This window comes from Schistocerca gregaria, chromosome 5 (genome assembly GCF_023897955.1).
Source record: "Schistocerca gregaria isolate iqSchGreg1 chromosome 5, iqSchGreg1.2, whole genome shotgun sequence".
Classification (NCBI taxonomy): domain Eukaryota; kingdom Metazoa; phylum Arthropoda; class Insecta; order Orthoptera; family Acrididae; genus Schistocerca; species Schistocerca gregaria.
Window position 1 is genome coordinate 416,952,733 of NC_064924.1, and position 19,885 is coordinate 416,972,617.

A 19,885-nucleotide genomic window follows, 5' to 3' on the forward strand; every position below is an offset into this window, starting at 1 on the left:
TTCACGCAATATCGTATCACCCATTTCGTCTTCATCTACATCCTCTTCCATTTCCATAATATTGTCCTCAAGTACATCACCCTTGTATAAACCTTCTATATACTCCTTCCACCTTTCTGCCTTCCCTTCTTTGCTTAGAACTGGGTTGCCATCTGAGCTCTTGATATTCATACACGTGGTTCTCTTCTCTCCAAAGGACTCTTTAATTTTCCTGTAGGCAGTATCTATCTTACCCCTAGTGAGATAAGCTTCTACATCCTTACATTTGTCCTCTAGCCATCCCTGTTTAGCCATTTTGCACTTCCTGTCGATCTCATTTTTGAGACGTTTGTATTCCTTTTTGCCTGCTTCATTTACTGCATTTTTATATTTTCTCCTTTCATCAATTAAATTCAATATTTCTTCTGTTACCCAAGGATTTCTAGCAGACCTCGTCTTTTTACCTACTTTATCCTCTGCTGCCTTCACTACTTCATCCCTCAGAGCTACCCATTCTTCTTCTACTGTATTTCTTTCCCCTATTCCTGTCAATTGTTCCCTTATGCTCTCCCTGAAACTCTGTACAACCTCTGGTTCTTTCAGTTTATCCAGGTCCCATCTCCTTAATTTCCCACATTTTTGCAGTTTCTTCAATTTTAATCTACAGGTCATAACCAATAGATTGTGGTCAGAGTCCACATCTGCCCCTGGAAATGTCTTACAACTTAAAACCTGGTTCCTAAATCTCTGTCTTACCATTATATAATCTATCTGATACCTTTTAGTATCTCCAGGGTTCTTCCACGTATACAACCTTCTTTCATGATTCTTAAACCAAGTGTTACCTATGACTAAGTTGTGCTCTGTACAAAATTCTACTAGGCGGCTTCCTCTTTCATTTCTTAGCCCCAATCCATATTCACCTACTATGTTTCCTTCTCTCCCTTTTCCTACACTCGAATTCCAGTCACCCATTACTATTAAATTTTCGTCTCCCTTCACTATCTGAATAATTTCTTTTATTTCATCGTACATTTCTTCAATTTCTTCGTCATCTGCAGAGCTAGTTGGCATATAAACTTGTACTACTGTAGTAGGTGTGGGCTTCGTATCTATCTTGGCCACAATAATGCGTTCACTATGCTGTTTGTAGTAGCTTACCCGCATTCCTATTTTCCTATTCATTATTAAACCTACTCCTGCATTACCCCTATTTGATTTTGTGTTTATAACCCTGTAATCACCTGACCAGAAGTCTTGTTCCTCCTGCCACCGAACTTCACTAATTCCCACTATATCTAACTTTAACCTATCCATTTCCCTTTTTAAATTTTCTAACCTGCCTGCCCGATTAAGGGACCTGACATTCCACGCTCCGATCCGTAGAACGCCAGTTTTCTTTCTCCTGATAACGACATCCTCCTGAGTAGTCCCCGCCCGGAGATCCGAATGGGGGACTATTTTACCTCCGGAATATTTTACCCAAGAGGATGCCATCATCATTTAATCATACAGTAAAGCTGCATGTCCTCGGGAAAAATTACGGCTGTAGTTTCCCCTTGCTTTCAGCCGTTCGCAGTACCAGCACAGCAAGGCCGTTTTGGTTAATGTTGCAAGGCCAGATCAGTCAATCATCTAGACTGTTGCCCCTGCAACTACTGAAAAGGCTGCTGCCCCTCTTCAGGAACCACACGTTTGTCTGGCCTCTCAACAGATACCCCTCCGTTGTGGTTGCACCTACGGTACGGCCATCTGTATCGCTGAGGCACGCAAGCCTCCCCACCAACGGCAAGGTCCATGGTTCATGGGGGGAGGAACTTGTATATATGTAAAATAAAAGTTAGATTATAAGAGTATACCATTTGTTTAAAACTTGGTTGTGAAATAGACTTCAAAATCTCAATTTTATGTGTGTATAGCTCTCCTGTTAGCAACATAAGTGCTTTTTTCAAAAAAAACTGGACCATGCTATTGGCAAACTTAAGACAACTGGGAAAACAGTGGTACTATGTGAAGATTTTAATACTGACTTTGTGAGCCATAGCCCTCACAGGGAAAAGTTATTAAATATTATAAAAGCCGATAATTATTGTCTAATGTTAGCTCTCAAAAACATGTAACAAAAACTAGAGTCACTCTCCTTGATCAGGTATGTGTAAACATGGACAAGTGTACATCAGTAAACTTTGATACCGGCTATAGTGAGCTCCTTTTGAAATTACTAACCATTCATGTAAATCACTTTTCAACCAGTGTACAAAATATTATACATAAAAGGATTTATTGTAGGAAAAATATTGAATACTTCCAATATCTAATCAGCGAACAATCTTGGAGAGAAGTATATGATACCTCTATTACCAATGAAAAGATAGAAAATTTTTTGAACCTTTTCAAGCACAACTTTTACATAGCTTTTCCACAAAGGAAGGTGATTTCCAAAAGCATGGATAGATTCCAAAACTGGATTACATCAGGCATTAGAGTATCTTGTAAAAGGAAGTGGGAACTTTTTCTGCAGTCATAAAACTGACAGCAGTCCAGAATTTTTTAGTTATTTCAAAAAGTACAAGCTTCTTTTGAAATGTGTCATAAAAGAGGCAAAAATTAAGGAAAATGACAATTATATTATGAAGTCATCCAATAAAACTAAGTCCATATGGAAAGCTATGCACAATCTTACGGGGAAGAAGACAACTCACAAAAATATTGTGATATCACATGATGGCAAGAATGTCACTGACCCTATGACAGTTGCAAACAGATTCAATTCTTATTATGCAACTGTTGCTGGAAAATTAGTGAAGGAAAAATTTGGTAATCCACCTAATACAACATGGAAATAAATAAATAATATACCCATGTTCATCAGTCCAATAGGCCCAACAGGGCTTCTAAATACCATTAATTCAGTGAGAGTAATTATTCAACTGGTATTGATGATATTCCAGATTACATTATAAAAATAACAGCAACACAAATAATTTCACCTTTATTGGAAATATGCAATTCATCCTTATCATGTGGTGTCTTACCACAGCAACTGAAAATGTATACTGAGAAAAGAAAACCTTTTTCCTCAAAACAAAAGTGTCCATGATTACAGTACCAGGTCAGACAGCGACATACACGTTAATCATTGTAATACTACATTATGCCAAAAAGGTGTGTATCATGCAGGAACAAAACTATACAACAGATTACCAAGACATACAAAATCTCTTCCTGAACTACAGAGCTTTAAAAAGTCTGTGACAGCCTACCTTCTGAAAAACTGCTACTATTCAATCTCACAGTATCTTATGCAAGAAAAATGTAATTTGTGTTTTTAATTGTAGAAATAAGTAATAAATATACACTATTTTTTAAAAAAATGTAATTATTAACTGTATAGAACCAACTTGTTATAAAAATTTAAATAACATATGTTTGACATTCGAAAAACCAATACATAAAAAGGTTTTCTGTCCAATATCCTGTGTACAATATATGTACTGAAAAAGAGATTTATATGGACAAATAAACAAATGTATATCATATTTTAAAATAGTTTTGACTTACAAATGATGTTATTTTTCAAATGTACTAATTAAAAAAACTATGATTTAAATAGGATAATGTAAACATTACATTTATGTAAGCTTGTTGTAAAGAGATTCAGAACAGGACTTTTTGGCACAGTGTAGAGTGTAATGTCTGCCATAATTTTCACATTATCAACATTAAATACATCATAGTTATTCTAAAACATTATGTAAAAGGAAGACATTGTTAGTGGAAAGAAACTTACTCAATTAAATCTCTTTTACTTGGAATTTCATTGGAATTACTATTGCAAAAAGTTATTTATGTAATTTTGTAGCTAATGTCATATTTGGTTTTATGTAATCAATTAACTTTAGATTGTAAATTGCAGAAAGTCTCACTTAATCAGTGCTTGCATTCAAATCTGATTATTGTAAACCTGTTGTAACTGCATTAGGTCAGTCTCTGGCACGCTTTTCTAATGTGTGTCATTTGGCTGTATGAAATAATTTAAAAAAATATGAGACCTTTTTATTTTTACCATGTGTGTATCAAATCTGCTTTAAAGTACTTAGAACTCCTGAAGTGGAACCTGACATGATGGGGAGCCACATGACAACAGTAAATATGCAACACTGAGCATAATGAATGTAGACACACCACTGAAGAAGAGACATAATTAAGAAGGAAAGCAAATTTTTTTGCCAATGGCACTTTATAATTTGGTCGAAAGAGCAGCAGTATGTTTCGAAGGCTATCATAGGATTAAAACCAGGTGACAAACTCACAGTGTGTATTCATCATACCACAAGAACTTCAGGAAAACCCACATTTAAATACATTTTTGTACATAATTTCTCAATGTAATACATACAATTGTCTGCAGAAATTTTTACATAAATACAATCTTACTTTTTTGAATCTCAAGACTTGGTTATTTTTTGGTCCCTCATCATTAAAATAATCTTTGTGGCAATCATTTTAAATTACTGTAGAGAGTACACGTCTCTACATCTGTGGCACTGGACTGCCTGCACAACTTACATATAGCTCATTTTTGTTCCTCCACATTTTCAACAATAAATGCTTTGTCAAGTACAACATTTTTTTTATTTTATGATTAAAAATCATAGTTGAAGCTACAATACTGCATAACCAATTTTTCTTTTATGATTTTCTGGATTTCACTCTGTCATACTTTACTCAGAAAATATGCTGTTACTGTGAGACTCATATAGTTACAATTCTTTACACTCAAAATGACGCTGAAAGATTACCCTCTTAGGTCAAACAAGGTAAAAAATGTAAATTCTGCTTTGCTGCAAAATAAAAAAATACTACATAACTGGAACATCAGAATGTCCATGAGGCTGCCTGCGTCAAAGTGTTGTCAATGGTAAGGTTGTAGTGCCAGGAAGTTGTAGCAGAATTCAGGATGCCTTGCAGATGATTGGCAATTAATGCAATGGAAGACAGCTGTCAATCTGTCACAAAAACAAATTTACATTTTGGTATACTGCTTTTAAAAGTGTAACAATTCCTTTCTTGTGAAAAATATTGTCTTGTGTAACCCTGCAGACTTTCATCAACTGAAGCCATGCTGCAAGAACTGCTTTCTGACTCAGAGAGACATGTAACAAGCAACAAAAATGTGTTTTATGTGTAAAACAGAAACAGAGTCAGTTATATAGCATTGTTTCTTCAATGGTAAAATATAATAATATTCAAAGATAAGTCACTTCTGCAAGAAGAATTTGCAAATCTATACAAACTTCAGTGAATGTCCTTCTCAGTATAACATTGAAAACATATTGTAAAACACAGTGTTGATGTGCATTTGCTGTCTTTCACCAAATGACTGCCCCATCCATTTCCTCATAACCCTATACAACAGCACTGTAGTGTGCGCACTAGTCAGAGGTTGCGATTTACTTGCCAGTTAACATGAGCCACTGATGTCTTATGCATAAGCTGCTATGTAGACAACAGGACCAATAAAAATACAATCAGTTACATACACTCCAGTCAAATGACTGGTCCCACTGTTTACTTGAGCCAGACTGCTCATTGGCTCCTGTAGAGAGGTACAGGAGAGAGCGCATTACTTATATCTCTGACTTAATTGGCAATTAAATTACTCAGCTACTGACTGCAACAACAATGATATTCCACTTGAAATAAGAGCCTATATTGCCAAAATTTTCAACACAAAATTATCTAAAATGACAATGCCAAACAGTGTGTAAGGAAGGGTTAAACATGTGAAGATAGGTGATGCTTAGAAACAGCCTAAAAAGCTTGTAAGCCTGTTGCGGGGTAGGTTGTGCTGAAGAATAATTGATAAGAAAAAAAAGTGATATGCTGCACCCTTCCTAAGTCAATCAGCAATGAAGTTAGCTAATCATGCTGTTGCACATGCAAATTCAAGTGGCTCCTCAGACACAGTGTCAGCTGTTCTAGTAGTATAGATGATAGTGCATGAGGCTGCTCAGCCTTTGGTTTGGGATCAATTCTTACTACCGTCATATGTCCAATTTTTGTATTGTTCTCTGGTTTGGTTTTAGGAAAGCAAACAAGAGAAGATCCATTTACAAACTTTCAGCATGCTGGAATAGTTGCAGGTCAGCAACTTCCGTTAATCGCTGTAACAGAAAACTATCCAAAGCTGCAAATTTCATTTTTTTTATTTACTTGATGATTAGTTTCTGGCCAAGACCCAGTTTGAAATCATCCTCCATGACAGAAAATCAAATTTACAATCATGTACAGTACAGGTACTACTAAGTTTTTAAGCACATATCAAAAATACAGAACACATCATTTCAAGATTTATGCAACAGGTAAACAAAATGGTATTTCCAAAAATACAAAACCATGTCAAAAATATATGCTTAGCATGAAGTGCAACTGTACAGTTATAGTGTTTACAGATAACTGTCAGTGTAGAACTCCACTGCTGTAACGAAACCTTAGGAAGGGGGCACCCTATCAAGATATAGGAAACCTTATGTATTTATTACAATATTCTCCAACTATCAAAAGTACAACAGTTAATACAATAACAGTAAAAGTCAACAATAAAATTAATACTTTTAAAATCTTTACTAAAACAGTCACTTAGTGTGTGTATGCAAAGTTACATGCCATGTTCGCATATAAAAATCATTGAATGAGAAAGTATTAAAAAAAAAAAAACATAGTAACAGGGCATTAAAAATCTTCATCAGTTCCAACCCTTTACAAGCATAAAAACTTTGCCATAATTATTATATAAATTATATGAGGATAAAACAATTTTTTATGGATGTGTCTCAGGTAAAAACAGATATTAAACTACAAAATTGTCTTTCACAAAGCACCAAAACTGTACTTGCCATCCTGAGGAAAGACATAACATAAACACACTCATGAGCATATGGGGTAGGAGTGGGGCTGTAGATGGAGGCAGGAGCAGGGAAAGAGATAGGGAAAAGATGGTGGGCTGGGAAATGAGGTAGAAGGGGGCCCAGAATTGCAAATTTCACTTTTTTTATTTACTTGATCACTAGCTTCTGGTTGAGACACATTTTCAAATCATCCTACATGACAGACAACCAAATTTACAATCATGTACAATGCAAGTATTACCATATTTCTAAGCACATACCAAAAATACAGAACACATTGTTTTAAGATTTACTTACCAGACAGTCAAAAATATACATGTATTATGAAGTGCAAATGAACAGTTACAGTGCCTACTCCTCCTGCTGCCATAAGGAAACCTCAAGAAGGCAGCACCTTTGTTAGGACTTTTGTATCTTTTAGAACATCCTCCAGCCATCAAAAATACAACAGTTAATAAAATAACCATAGAAGTCAACAATAAAATTAATACTTTGAAAATCTTTAGCAAAGACAGTCAAATCATCAAACTTAAAATCACTGAACAGTGAATCGCAGCATTGCCACATATGGTGTATATGACGAAGTTGTATGTCATGCTAACATGTAAAAAGCATAAACATAAACCATAACAATAGTATTTAAAAATCAATGTAATAGGACATTAAAAATCTTCATCATTTGTAACTCTTTACAAGTGCAAAAACTTTACCGTCACCAACTTTACAAAATTAGGTGAAGATTAAACTTTTTTTCTGGATATGTCCAGGTAAAAATAGATGTGAAACCATAAAGTTCTCTTTTGCAAAGCAACAAAAATGTACTTGCCATGGCAGAAGACATAGCATAAACCCACTCATTTACATTTTTGCCTTGTTTGCACACTGGACCCCCTTTTTATGCTTCTTCATTGCAAGCTTTAGCCTGGCAGTAAGCATCTCACTGTAATGTACAATGTTTATTGTTGTGCCCCTTTCCCCATAATTTTCCAGTACTGGACCTTGTGCGTCCCAAAAAACAGTAAGCACCAGTTTACCTGCAGACGGTTGGGTCTTGACCTTCCTCTTGCACAGCGAATTTGGATGTTTCCATTCCATACTCAACCATTTACTCTCCAGCTCATAATGATGTGTGAGTTGTTTTGGGACCCACCTTACACAAACTTTATGAAACCCAAGTCTGTAGTGGATGATTTCATAGGCAGAACCATGACTAATTTGCAGATGATGTGCCAATTTGTCAATAGTTAATCAACTGTCGAAGAGAATCATTTCATGCTAACACTCAATGGTTTCTTCATTTGTGGTGGTAAACAGTCATCCAGTTCTTTCATCGTGCAAAACACTTGTGAGACCTTTTTGGAATTTTTCAATCCAATTGTAGACACTCTGTTGTGGCAAAACACTGTTCCTCTACTGTACCAAAAGTCTTTGATGAATTTTGGCCCCTGATACACCTTCTAACCATAAAACATGGATCACTGAACGTTGCTCTTCATTGATGCAAATAGACAATGGGGTGGCCATGATTAACAGCATGGCAGCAATAGCAAAACTAAGCTAGCAGCTTGAAAATTGGAAAGATATCACAACAAATAAACAAAGCATGTGTCATCAATGTAAAACAACACTAAAACCAAAATAAACAAAAATATTTGGATAATAATTGCAGATAATAATTGACTTACCCTCATAAAAGAAATATAATGTGGATTTTACAGCTTATCAAAAATTGTCTTCAATGTAGGCTTACAACCAAATTTGCAACTGCACAAATTTTGGGAAAACACAAATTTTGAAACAGAAAATATACATACTACATGCAAAAAAATCTCTGAGCTTTGAGAAAATAAAAACAGCCATGTTTATTTCAATAACAAACCAAAAGACAAAAGTTACACATTGTGCATAATGCTTAATATTTAATTAAATTACCTTTTCAGACTTTATGTCTTGTCTGAATACTTAGGAGACAGAGACAATGAAGTGCTTCCAAGTTTTTGCGGTTCTATCCCAAATAGAAAAAAGCCAAACTTGAGATGTGAAAATTATGCTGTAGTTTTGAGTTAAAAACATAGCTGATTCACAAAACTGTTCACATCAAAATTACTTTTATTATTTGTCAAGTCTGATATGGAACATGAATGACAAATGCAACCTATTCATAGAAAAACACAAAACTGTAAAACATCTGTTTTACAGTCAGAGTGGAAAACAAATTCAAATCAAATGAAGTATATCAATGTCAACACAACATAAACATAATATTCCCATAAATATTACCAATTACCAATAGTTACTGTACGCATGATTCTCAAGATGTATGTTTTACATTTTCCTAGTTTTTGTAGTAGTATTAATCAGTCTGAAAAGTATGCAAACTACAACCAGAATAACAAATTCAGCCTGAACCTGAAGGTTTTATGAGATCTTTACCATATCAATGCACATGACATACTTGGTTGTCATGGACACAAGGACGCAGGTGTTTGTTGAGGGTAACTCTATAAATTGTTGTCATCGCTAATGTACGTGAATACTGTAATCAGTTTTGCAAGTGTAACAGAATGTGGAATTAAACCATATGGTGGAAAATGAGATCATGGTCCAGACTATTTATTTAAAAGCAAACTTCAAACATAAACCTGATACCAGAACCTATTTTTATAAGCTTGCACAAGAAGAAGCAGCAGCCTGGGAGATTATCATCAAAACAATTAATTCAGCTACTTCATTTTCAGACTGTCCAAATTTAGATACTTTAGGGTAGAAGACTAGTAGTAAAATTGAGTCACACCCAAATGTATTAGGACAGTTGAATGAAGCAACATTACACTATGGAGTTGGATAATGAATGCAACATTGTGGTAACTGCAAGAATGTGTATGGACATTATCTGACATGTGCTTTGGCACATGTCAGGTGGTGCAATGTTCATGGTCAGTACTGGATGCTATATCTCTAGCTTCAACAGTGCTAACTTCATTCATTACATAAAGAAGGAGCAGTCTAATATCCCACTGCTCGTGCCAGTGAGATCACAAGTGCTCCTATCTGAATCTTCTAGATGGTGAATAAAAGCTACAATTTGGTTTACTGTGGCAGTAATGGTGTTTAAACAACTATGTCTAAAGGTCTTTTTACAGGGCACCCTCGGATAAAATCGCACCTATGTGCAATTTGATGTCTTTACCAGGCGTTATCATTCCAGACCGCCACTCATTCAACCATATTCTTCCATCCTACCCTCTGTCTCCATATAGCACTTCCTCTCTTCTCCCTCTTCCCATTCCTCCCTATGTATTTCTATCTGTTTGCCTGTCTTCCTCTGTAGTTACTTTTTTACTTGTCATATTTCTGTTGGTATTATCGAGTACATCTTTCCATTTGTCTACTTTAGGTTAATCTGTCAACAGTCTTTGTCACATGTTTCTGTTCTTTAGACACAATACACAGTGCTGATAATAAATTTTGATATCTGATGTACTGTATTCCTTGAGGTTGTTTCTATATTTACTGAAAATTTTTTTACTTTTTATTGCATAATGTATTCTCTTTCCTCTTCATTAAATTCTTTATGCTTCATTTGGCCACAGTATAAACTTTGATTTAATTGACTATAGTTTTTTCTCTTAGCAACTTCAACCCACAAATATTTTATTAAAGAACCCAAAAAATTCACTTTGTTCATCATTATGTATTGATTCCGAAAAGATAAACACTTACCTAGACTTCCCACCCAACATTTGCCAGCTTCAAAGTCAGGTGCATGGAGCTCAAATTCTTGTTTTTGTGGATCATATGTAGCTGTTAGTCTCATTCCTTTCGCATTTGTTCCATGTGAGATTTCAGTGAGGCCAAAACAACCTCCAGCCTTGTGAACACAAAAGCAATGAAACGCAGCCACATTGTAATAATTAATAATGTTTCAGTGCAAAAATGGTCTAATTTTTTAGAAAACAGATCAGAAGCTAATACCCACAGATTTCAGTTCCCTTTCAAGGAATCAAGGAAATGGTATCCATTACAGAGAAAAGCATAACAGAAACTTATTAAATATTAATATATTAAAAAACTAGTGTAAATGTGCATGTTTCTTCAGCACCAATAATTTTTGTTTATTGTTATTTCTTCAGTGATACTCTTTGTTCTACCTCAAAACCAAACACAAAATAAATGTAATATATCAATAAAATGACCACAAAAAAGTATTAGTATAATAATTAAGAAGGACTTCAATGAAGACAAAGAGAAAGACAGAGGAAAACTACCACATCAGAAGATGAATATGTGAGCCACCCATTATTTGTACTTTTTTGAAACTTCCTGGCAGATTAAAACTGTGTGCCAGACTGAGACTTGAACTCGGGACCTTTGTCTTTCGCGGCAAGTGCTCTACCAAATGAGCTACCCAAGCATGACTCACACCCTGTCCTCACAGCTCCACTTCTGCCAGTACCTCATCTCCTACCTTCCAAGCTGTACAGGAGCTCTCCTGCGAACCTGTAAAGTTTGGAAGGTAGGAGACGAGGTACTGGCAGAAGTGGAGCTGTGAGGATGGGGTGTGAGTCGTGCTTGGGTAGCTCAGTTGGTAGAGCACTTGACTGCGAAAGTCTCGAGTTCAAGTCTCCATCTAGCACACAGTTTTAATCTGCCAGGAAGTTTCATATCAGCACACACTCCACTGCAGAGTGAAAATCTCATTCTGGATTTGTACTTTTGTTTGACATCTTAAAATATGTTATTGCTTCATTGATGGAGTACAATTATCATATTTTATGATGCTTATAACTACATGACTGGATTTTATATGCTATGAAAACAGGAAGCAGAAAGTTGTCTTTCAGTGCCCAAACTGCCACTATTAGATGCTCTGAGCAGAAGATATATTTTTTTGATACACCTCATTGTTTGCTATTTTCACAGTAATAATCTAATGAAACAGTGTTGACCTGTGGCACTCTAGCACAGGAGGTGTCACAAATTTAGTTTATTATTTGTATTATTTTCCCAAAACTTTTCACTGATTGTGTCACAGCTTGTGTGTCTTGAAGATTTGTGGTTACCATTGAAAATTTGTATTATATTGTGAATTGTAAACTAAATTTATGCATTTTTGAAACTTCATTCAAAAGCAATTATCCCTCATTTCGATGAGTATTTATATAATAAAATGTGTTTTTCAATGTTTTCAGATGTTCATGAGTGTAATACTTGACTTATTTCATAGCAAATTGTGACATGCAGTTGCGTATTCTGCAAAACTTCGGCAACAATATATTTTCAGAAAATAATTTTCCCTATATTGCAGTGTAGGAATTTATGCGCAGTGTGGGTATTTATGTGATTAATGCATTATTTTCATTTTTTTTATGCTTGAGCTGTTTTCTTCCAAGTCAATATTTTAAAATTTGTGATTGTAACATAAAGGTTGCTCCTACAAACTCAACTGCTGTGTTGTGATACTATGTTTTGTACAAATTATAATTTTGTATCAAGTTACGTTTGTTAGTATCATTTTTTCAAAGTAACTGTATTTTCCTAAGATACATGTATATAATGATATAGAAGTATTTGCCACAATTATCAGTTTGAATAGATTAGCATTAGTCATAATTTGTTGTCAGTATCCTTTATGGAAGTAGCCAGGAGCAGTACATTCTGCATGACAATGTATAACTTGACTCATAGTACCCACTTCTCCTTCATAATGTGAGTTACAAAACAGAGTGTACAAATGATTGAATGTATGAATGCATTTAGTTTCCTACATCTACAGCAATTAATAGTGTTGACACTGGCATACATTAACAGTTTTTGACACTGTTGTACAAGTTAAGCATATCTTCAATAATCCCATTTTTTCTTTCTCTAATTTTACACAAAATACTTTCTTAGTTGTAGTAGCTTGAAATCTTAAAGGAAACTCACAATTCCTGTAGTGTAACAAGCCCTAAAACTAAAGCACTGTCTGTGAGGCTAATTTAAAATTAATTATTTACTGTTCATTGCACCAGTCAGAATGCAGCGTCACAGTGACTTCTGTTCTAGCGCAGGATGAGATAGTGGCTGTTTGTAAGTGGTTGGAAATCATGTGACTGCCATCAAGCAATTGGAAACTGCTTTGAATGGGTATGAAGTGTAAATTACCAATAGTCCTGTACATCTATATCTGCATCTACATATGTACCCTGAAAACAATTGTGATGTGCATGTCTGTCGGTACTTAGCATTGTACGACTTGCTTCGGTTTCTTGATGGTCCAACCACATATGGAATGCATGAGAAAGTCTATTAAATGCCATAGAGCATACTGTAATTAGTTTTATTAGCATAATTAGTTTAATTAGTCTTCACAGTCTCTATGGCAGTGATACTTATGAGGATGAAGAATATATACAGATTCATCAATTAATACTTGAAAATTTATTAACAGGCTGTTGTGGTATAATTTGCCTCTATCTTCAAGTGTACACCAGGTTCAGGTTTTTCAACATTTAGGTGGCAGTCTCCTGTGAGTCCAACAAATGTATGACAATATGTACTCCCTTTCTTTGTACATGTTCAATGTCCCTGGCTAGTCATATTTTCTTTCAAGAGGCTTTTGATGACTACACATCACAAACAGCCTTGTGCATAGTGGAAGTAGCAAGAATACATTTCACTGCAATAGAAAGCAGCTGTGAGAAACAGTCAGAGAAGCAGTCACATGTGAAGCACAAAATGTTAAAAAAGAGGTAAAGGACATTAAAGCTCAAATAAAAGCAATTCCTGTTTGAACCCCCAAGGTTGATGATTGAACATTGCAAGATTTGTGAGCGGAACTCAGTTTGTTGAGATCACAAGGCAGAAGCATCACACAGGCAAACTTCATCATAACTATTGATGGCATGAGGCAGAAGTAATAACAGGTACCTGTATGATAAATGACAGCATGATTCAACTCAAGCAATTTTCTACATTTATACCTGAAAAACACAATGTGGATCCAGTATTATTTATAAACTCTTTTCACTATGTACTGCTGCAAACTTGGACCAAAAATCAGAAGACCAGATTTGTTAGAGGCTCTATGCAATGTGATTCGGCTTTGTGAGCAACAGAAGCCACTGACTCAATTCAGATGTACCAAGATTTTGTAGGTGCATTTTTGTCAAAATACTGGTGATGCAGAGTTAAAGAGAAGCCATAAAGGAATCTCTCAATTCAGAATATTTAAGACAAGTAACATATCATGGATATTTATGAAAGTGACAATATTACGAAAAGGAAAGTTGCAACACAGCATATAGTGCAGATACTGAGTCGCAGATAGGCACAACAAAAAGACTGTCACAAATAGTGTATAGGAAAGTCATTGCTGAGTGACTGTAGGAAGCTACATATCTAGGTGTAAGAGTGCAAACTGATTTAAAATGGGACAAGCATATAAGAATCATAGCAGGGAAGGCAAATTGTCTGCTTTGCTTTGTTGGGAGAATTTTGGGAAAGTGTGTCTAATCTATAAAGGAGACTGCATGAAGAATACTAGTGCATTCTTGAGTACTGTTCAGTTGTTTGGATTAGAGGAAGGTACTGAAGAAATTCAGAAGTGTGCTCGCAGTATATTACAGAGACACTTTGTGAACTCAAATAGGAATCTGTGGAGGGAAGATGAAGTTTTTTTCATAAAACTTGATTGATGAAATTTAGAGAATTGGCATTTGTTGCTGACTGCAGAATGATTTCACTGCCACCAATGTACATTTCACATAAGGACCACAAACACAAGATAAGAGAAACCAGGGAGTGTGTGGAACCATATACATAGTCACTTTTCCCTTTCTCATTTTGTCAGTGAAACAGAAATGGAATTGACTAGTAGTGGCAAAGGTACCCTCCACATTACACAGTGTGGTGTCTTGCAGAGAATGTATTAGATGCTGATGTAGATGCAGTTGTTTTACGTGCTCCACAGTCAGCCAAAGTCAATGTAGAAAGAAAAGAATGAAGTCACAAACCCAGTTGATGAGTCTTTGTCTTTATGGAAGCTGATGTCATTGACTGGATAGATAATGAAAAAAAAAATAAAAGTAAACTTGATAAGGAATATTTTTTGGTAAGGAAAACATACTTTCAAACATAAACCTCTGATGCCTATGAAATGAGAATTTAAAATTAATGTTTACTGCTAGTGATGACATACAACAATGTGACATGGACTTTTAAAGTGAAAAAAATTTAAAACACAAGATTAGTCACTGAGTATCAGGAAAAAACCAAACGTATAAGAGAACAAACAAGAGTGGACACTGAAATGAAAATAAAATGGCAGTGGGTCATGGAAAGCAGAAAGGGAAATTTATGGTAGATGGATCAAGGGAATTCTCTGCCACAGTTCAGCTGATAGATTAGATTAGATTAGATTAGATTAGATTAATACTTGTTCCATAGATCATGAATACGACACTTCGTAATGATGTGGAACGTGTCAGGTTAATAAAAGATGTCTGTACAAGAAATTACATTACACAAAATATTGCATGACACTAATGATTAAGTTTTTTTTTTTTTTTTTTTTTTTTTACTTTATATCTAAAAATTCAGCCAATGAGTAGAAGGAGTTGTCATCTAGAAATTCTTTTAATTTATTTTTAAATGTTAGTTGGCTATCTGTCAGGCTTTTGATGCTGTTTGGTAGGTGCCCAAAGACTTTTGTGGCAGCATAATTTACCCCTTTCTGTGCCAAAGTCAGATTTAACCCTGCATAGTGAAGATCATCCTTTCTCCTGGTGTTATAGGTATGCACACTGCTATTACTTTTGAATTGGGTTGGATTATTATCAACAAATTTCATAAGGGAATATATATACTGTGAGGTTACTGTGAGGATCCCTAGATCCTTAAATAGATGTCTGCAGGATGACCGTGGGTGGGCTCCAGCAATTATTCTGATTACACGTTTTTGTGCAATGAATACTTTTCTACTCAACGATGAATTACCCCAGAATATGATGCCATACGAAAGCAGCGAATGAAAGTAGACATAGTAAGCTAATTTACTGAGATTCTTATCACCAAAATTTGCAATAACCCTAATAGCATACGTAGCTGAACTCAGACGTTTCAGCAGACCATCAATGTGTTGCTTCCAGTTTAACCTCTCATCAATGGACACACCTAAAAATTTTGATAATTCTACCTTAGCTACAGACTTCTGTTCAAATTCTATATTTATTACTGGAGTTGTGCCATTTACTGTACGGAACTGTATATACTGTGTTTTATCAAAATTTAAAGAGAGTCCGTTTGCTGAGAACCACTTAATAATTTTGTGAAAAACATCATTTACAATTACATCACTTAGTTCTTGGTTTTTGGATGTTATTACTATACTTGTATCATCAGCAAAAAGAACTAACTTTGCATCTTCATCAATGTGGAATGGTAAGTCATTAATGTATATCAAGAACAGTAAAGGACCTAAGACCGAACCCTGTGGGACCCCGTGCTTGATAGCACCCCAGTTTGAGGAATCAGCTGTTTTAACATTACACGAACCACTTATTTCAACTTTCTGCATTCTTCCAGTTAAGTATGAATTAAACCATTTGTGCACTGCCCCACTCAAACCATAATGATTTAGCTTATCTAAAAGAATTCCATGATTTACACAATCAAAGGCCTTTGAGAGATCACAAAAAATACCAATGGGTGATGTCCGGTTATTCAGAGCATTTAATATTTGATCAGTGAAAGCATATATAGCATTTTCTGTTGAAAAGCCTTTCTGAAAACCAAACTGACATTTTGTTAGTACTTTATTTTTACAAATATGGGAGGCTACTCTTGAATACATTACTTTCTCAAAAATTTTTGATAGAGCTGTCAGAAGAGAGATTGGGCGGTAGTTGTTGACATCCGACATATCCCCCTTTTTATGCAATGGTTTTACAATGGCATATTTCAGTCTATCAGGGAAAACACCCTGCTCCAAAGAGCTATTACATACGTGGCTGAGAATTCTACTTATCTGTGGGGAACAAGCTTTAAGTACTTTGCTGGAAATGCCATCAATTCCGTAAGAGCTTTTACTTTTCAGTGAGTTTATTATTTTACTGATTTCAGAGGGAGAGGTTGGTGGAATTACAGCTGTTTCAAACTGTGCAGGTATGGCCTCTTCTATTAATAGCCTTGCCTCTTCTAGTGAAGATCTAGATCCTATTTTCTCCACAACATTTAAAAAATGATTATTCAAAATATTTTCAATTTCTGATTGTTTGTTAGTGCACTTGTCAATCAGTTTTATGGCACTAAAGTCTTCCTGTGCTCTTGGTTGCCCTGTTTCCCTTTCAATAATATTCCAAATTGCTTTAATTTTATTATCAGAGTTACTGATCTCAGACATGATACACATACACAATGACCTAACAGTAGGTGGATGGATGATGTAACAAAACATGGTGGAACAACACTGATGTGAACAGCTGAAGCAGTTAATGTATGGAAAAGTCTAAAGAATGCCTTTATCCAAACAACTGATGTCAGTGGATGATGTGGTAGTTGATTTAGTTTTGTTAGTGATGATGGTGAATTGCGGTAACAATGCAAGAACTGATGAAGTGATGAGTCTGAGGACATTAAGCTTCAATTACACATCAGTCAACATATATAACACTTGCTAATGAAGAGAAAGAAGTGAGGGTGTGTGTGTGTGTGTGTGTGTGTTATAATAGTGTACTATAGAGCGATTCAAAATGAGTGGGACAAAAAGAAAGTATTCCTGTGACTACAGTAATGACTTTATTTCAGAAATACACACATAGATTGAAAGGCTGGCAACAATAAAATGATGAAAAGTTGCCATTGTTGTTCAATGTTGGTGTTAGTATTCAAAATAGTGGCATACATGATAGAAAAAGCACACTGTGTCATATAATATGCAAAAACATAATCTATAATTATTGTCCAAAGATATTTTTGGATAAGATTTGTAAAGTGGCGCCATATTGTCACAAGACTTCTAGATGGTGAAAGCATTTCAAGGAGGCAGAATGCATATGCAAGAAGAAAACCACAGGATAGCCATTCATTTAAACTAGAGTAGTGGAAAACATTCATATGATCTATGAAAGAAGCCCCAGGAAATGCATGCTTTTTGCCAACAGACAAACGAATGTGTCACAACCAACACTGTGGCAAGTGTATTGCAAATGTCTGCAGTTCAAAGCTTACAGAATTCAAATGTTGCAAGCACTAAAACAAACTGGTAAACCAAGCTGAAGACAATAATGCATTGATTTTCAGTTACAGATGCAGGCGGATCATTTTGTAAACAGATTTGCATTCTCTGTTGAAGCCATATTTCACTCAAGTGGCAAAGTGAACAAGCATGATTCGAGAATATGGGATGCACAAAACCTCCATGCCTTTGTGGAACATGAGTGTGTTTCTCCAAAACTTTTTCTGCAACATAACCAACTGGAGAGTCTTTGGTTCTTTCTTTTTCACATTACGTAAGGTACCTTTAAAGGCACAACCTAATATTGATAAGCTTTCTCACTGGTTGTTGCCTCAGCTGAGAGAAAAGGTACATAACATCATGTTTCAGCAGGATAGAGTCCCACCACATTTGCATAACGTTGTATGTAGTCATCTCAATGAACATCTTCCACGGTGGCTGATAAGTCTTGCTGCTAATGTTGTGATTACCCAGGTCACCTAACTTAGCACCAATGAATTTTTTTTCTTCTGCAGATGTGTGAATGACATGATTTAATATCCCCATTTGTGCAGGACTTACAGCACCTGTGGCATCAGACAATCAGCACATTCAACTCCATTGATTAGACTACATTCAAACAGGTCTGGCAGGAAATGTTGTACCAGATAGACCTCTGCCACATCACAAATGGTGCCCACATCAAACATCTGTGAATGTTCATTGCCAGAGTTAACCTTTCAGCCTACATATATGCTCCTGAAATAAAGTCATTAGTGTAGACATATGAACACTTTCTTTTTGCATGCTTCGTTTTCAGTCACTCTGTATAATAGTGAAGTAACATAACTACAGTGCTATTCTGTACATGTGATTACGTATTCTTCCACATAACTTAACACATCCAACATTATGAAATTTAATAAAAATAAACAAACATACATGGATACTATGTATTACCACTTTATATTATGCTTGCCATGTTACATAAATAATACTTACCTTCCCTTGATCAACTTCTTCAACAAACTTATAGTGCCTTGGAGTACCCATACCACGGATGGTATTTATGTAAAATCCAAAGTTAATGTTTGTCTTAACAGCAAGTGATGGATCATAGTGATATATTGCAGCCAGATATGCACCAGGCTAAATTAAGCATAAAATAGTGTTACATATACACAATAAAACAGATTCATTACTGTCACATGTTTCCTTGTTGATGGTTTTACATAAGCAGAGTTAACATGAGTGAAAAATAAGAACAACCAACTATACAAATGTGAAGAACCCATATCCAGAGAATTGAAGATGCACAGACAATAATACAATGAATTTCAGACTGTCTGAATTGAGGTACAGGGTCAAAGAGAATATGAGGGGAACAAAAGATGGATGTGGATACTGAAAGACATCAGGGAGAGGAAGAGAAGAAACTGGAATGAGGGACAATTGCTTAGCTTCATCAACCAAATGAGATCAACAGGGTAAAATGCATAATATACATTAATATCATCACCTATACCTTTGATTTTCTTTGCAGTAGCAGTTTTTTCCCATCCCCTTCATAATATGCCAACCTTTTTTCCTATCAATTTGGGATCAGAACTTTAAAAGCAGCTCCACTACCATGTAAATTAGGATGCTCGACCCCTGTCAGTACACAAAATATAGCTGGTTGAAATTTGACACTGAGGCCAGTATGCAACTAGAACCAATTGAAGTGCCTCCTCAAAGAAATAGATACCCAATCTCATTCTTGATAAAGAAACTTTCCCATCTGAATCACTTGATCTGA

The 19,885-nt window shown here is 35.4% G+C and overlaps 1 protein-coding gene across 1 annotated transcript in view; it reads right to left on the reverse strand.

Moving 5' to 3' along the window:
* The window catches only part of LOC126272745 (peroxisomal acyl-coenzyme A oxidase 3-like), a 173,810-nt gene that overhangs the window by 91,719 nt on the left and 62,206 nt on the right, over window positions 1–19,885 (reverse strand). Inside the window, exons 4-5 of the mRNA XM_049975804.1 lie at window positions 19,090–19,236; window positions 10,614–10,761 (exon numbers count right to left, since the gene is read on the reverse strand). Of these exons, the coding sequence (XP_049831761.1) occupies window positions 10,614–10,761; window positions 19,090–19,236 (295 nt within the window). The remainder of the gene's footprint in view (window positions 1–10,613; window positions 10,762–19,089; window positions 19,237–19,885) is intronic.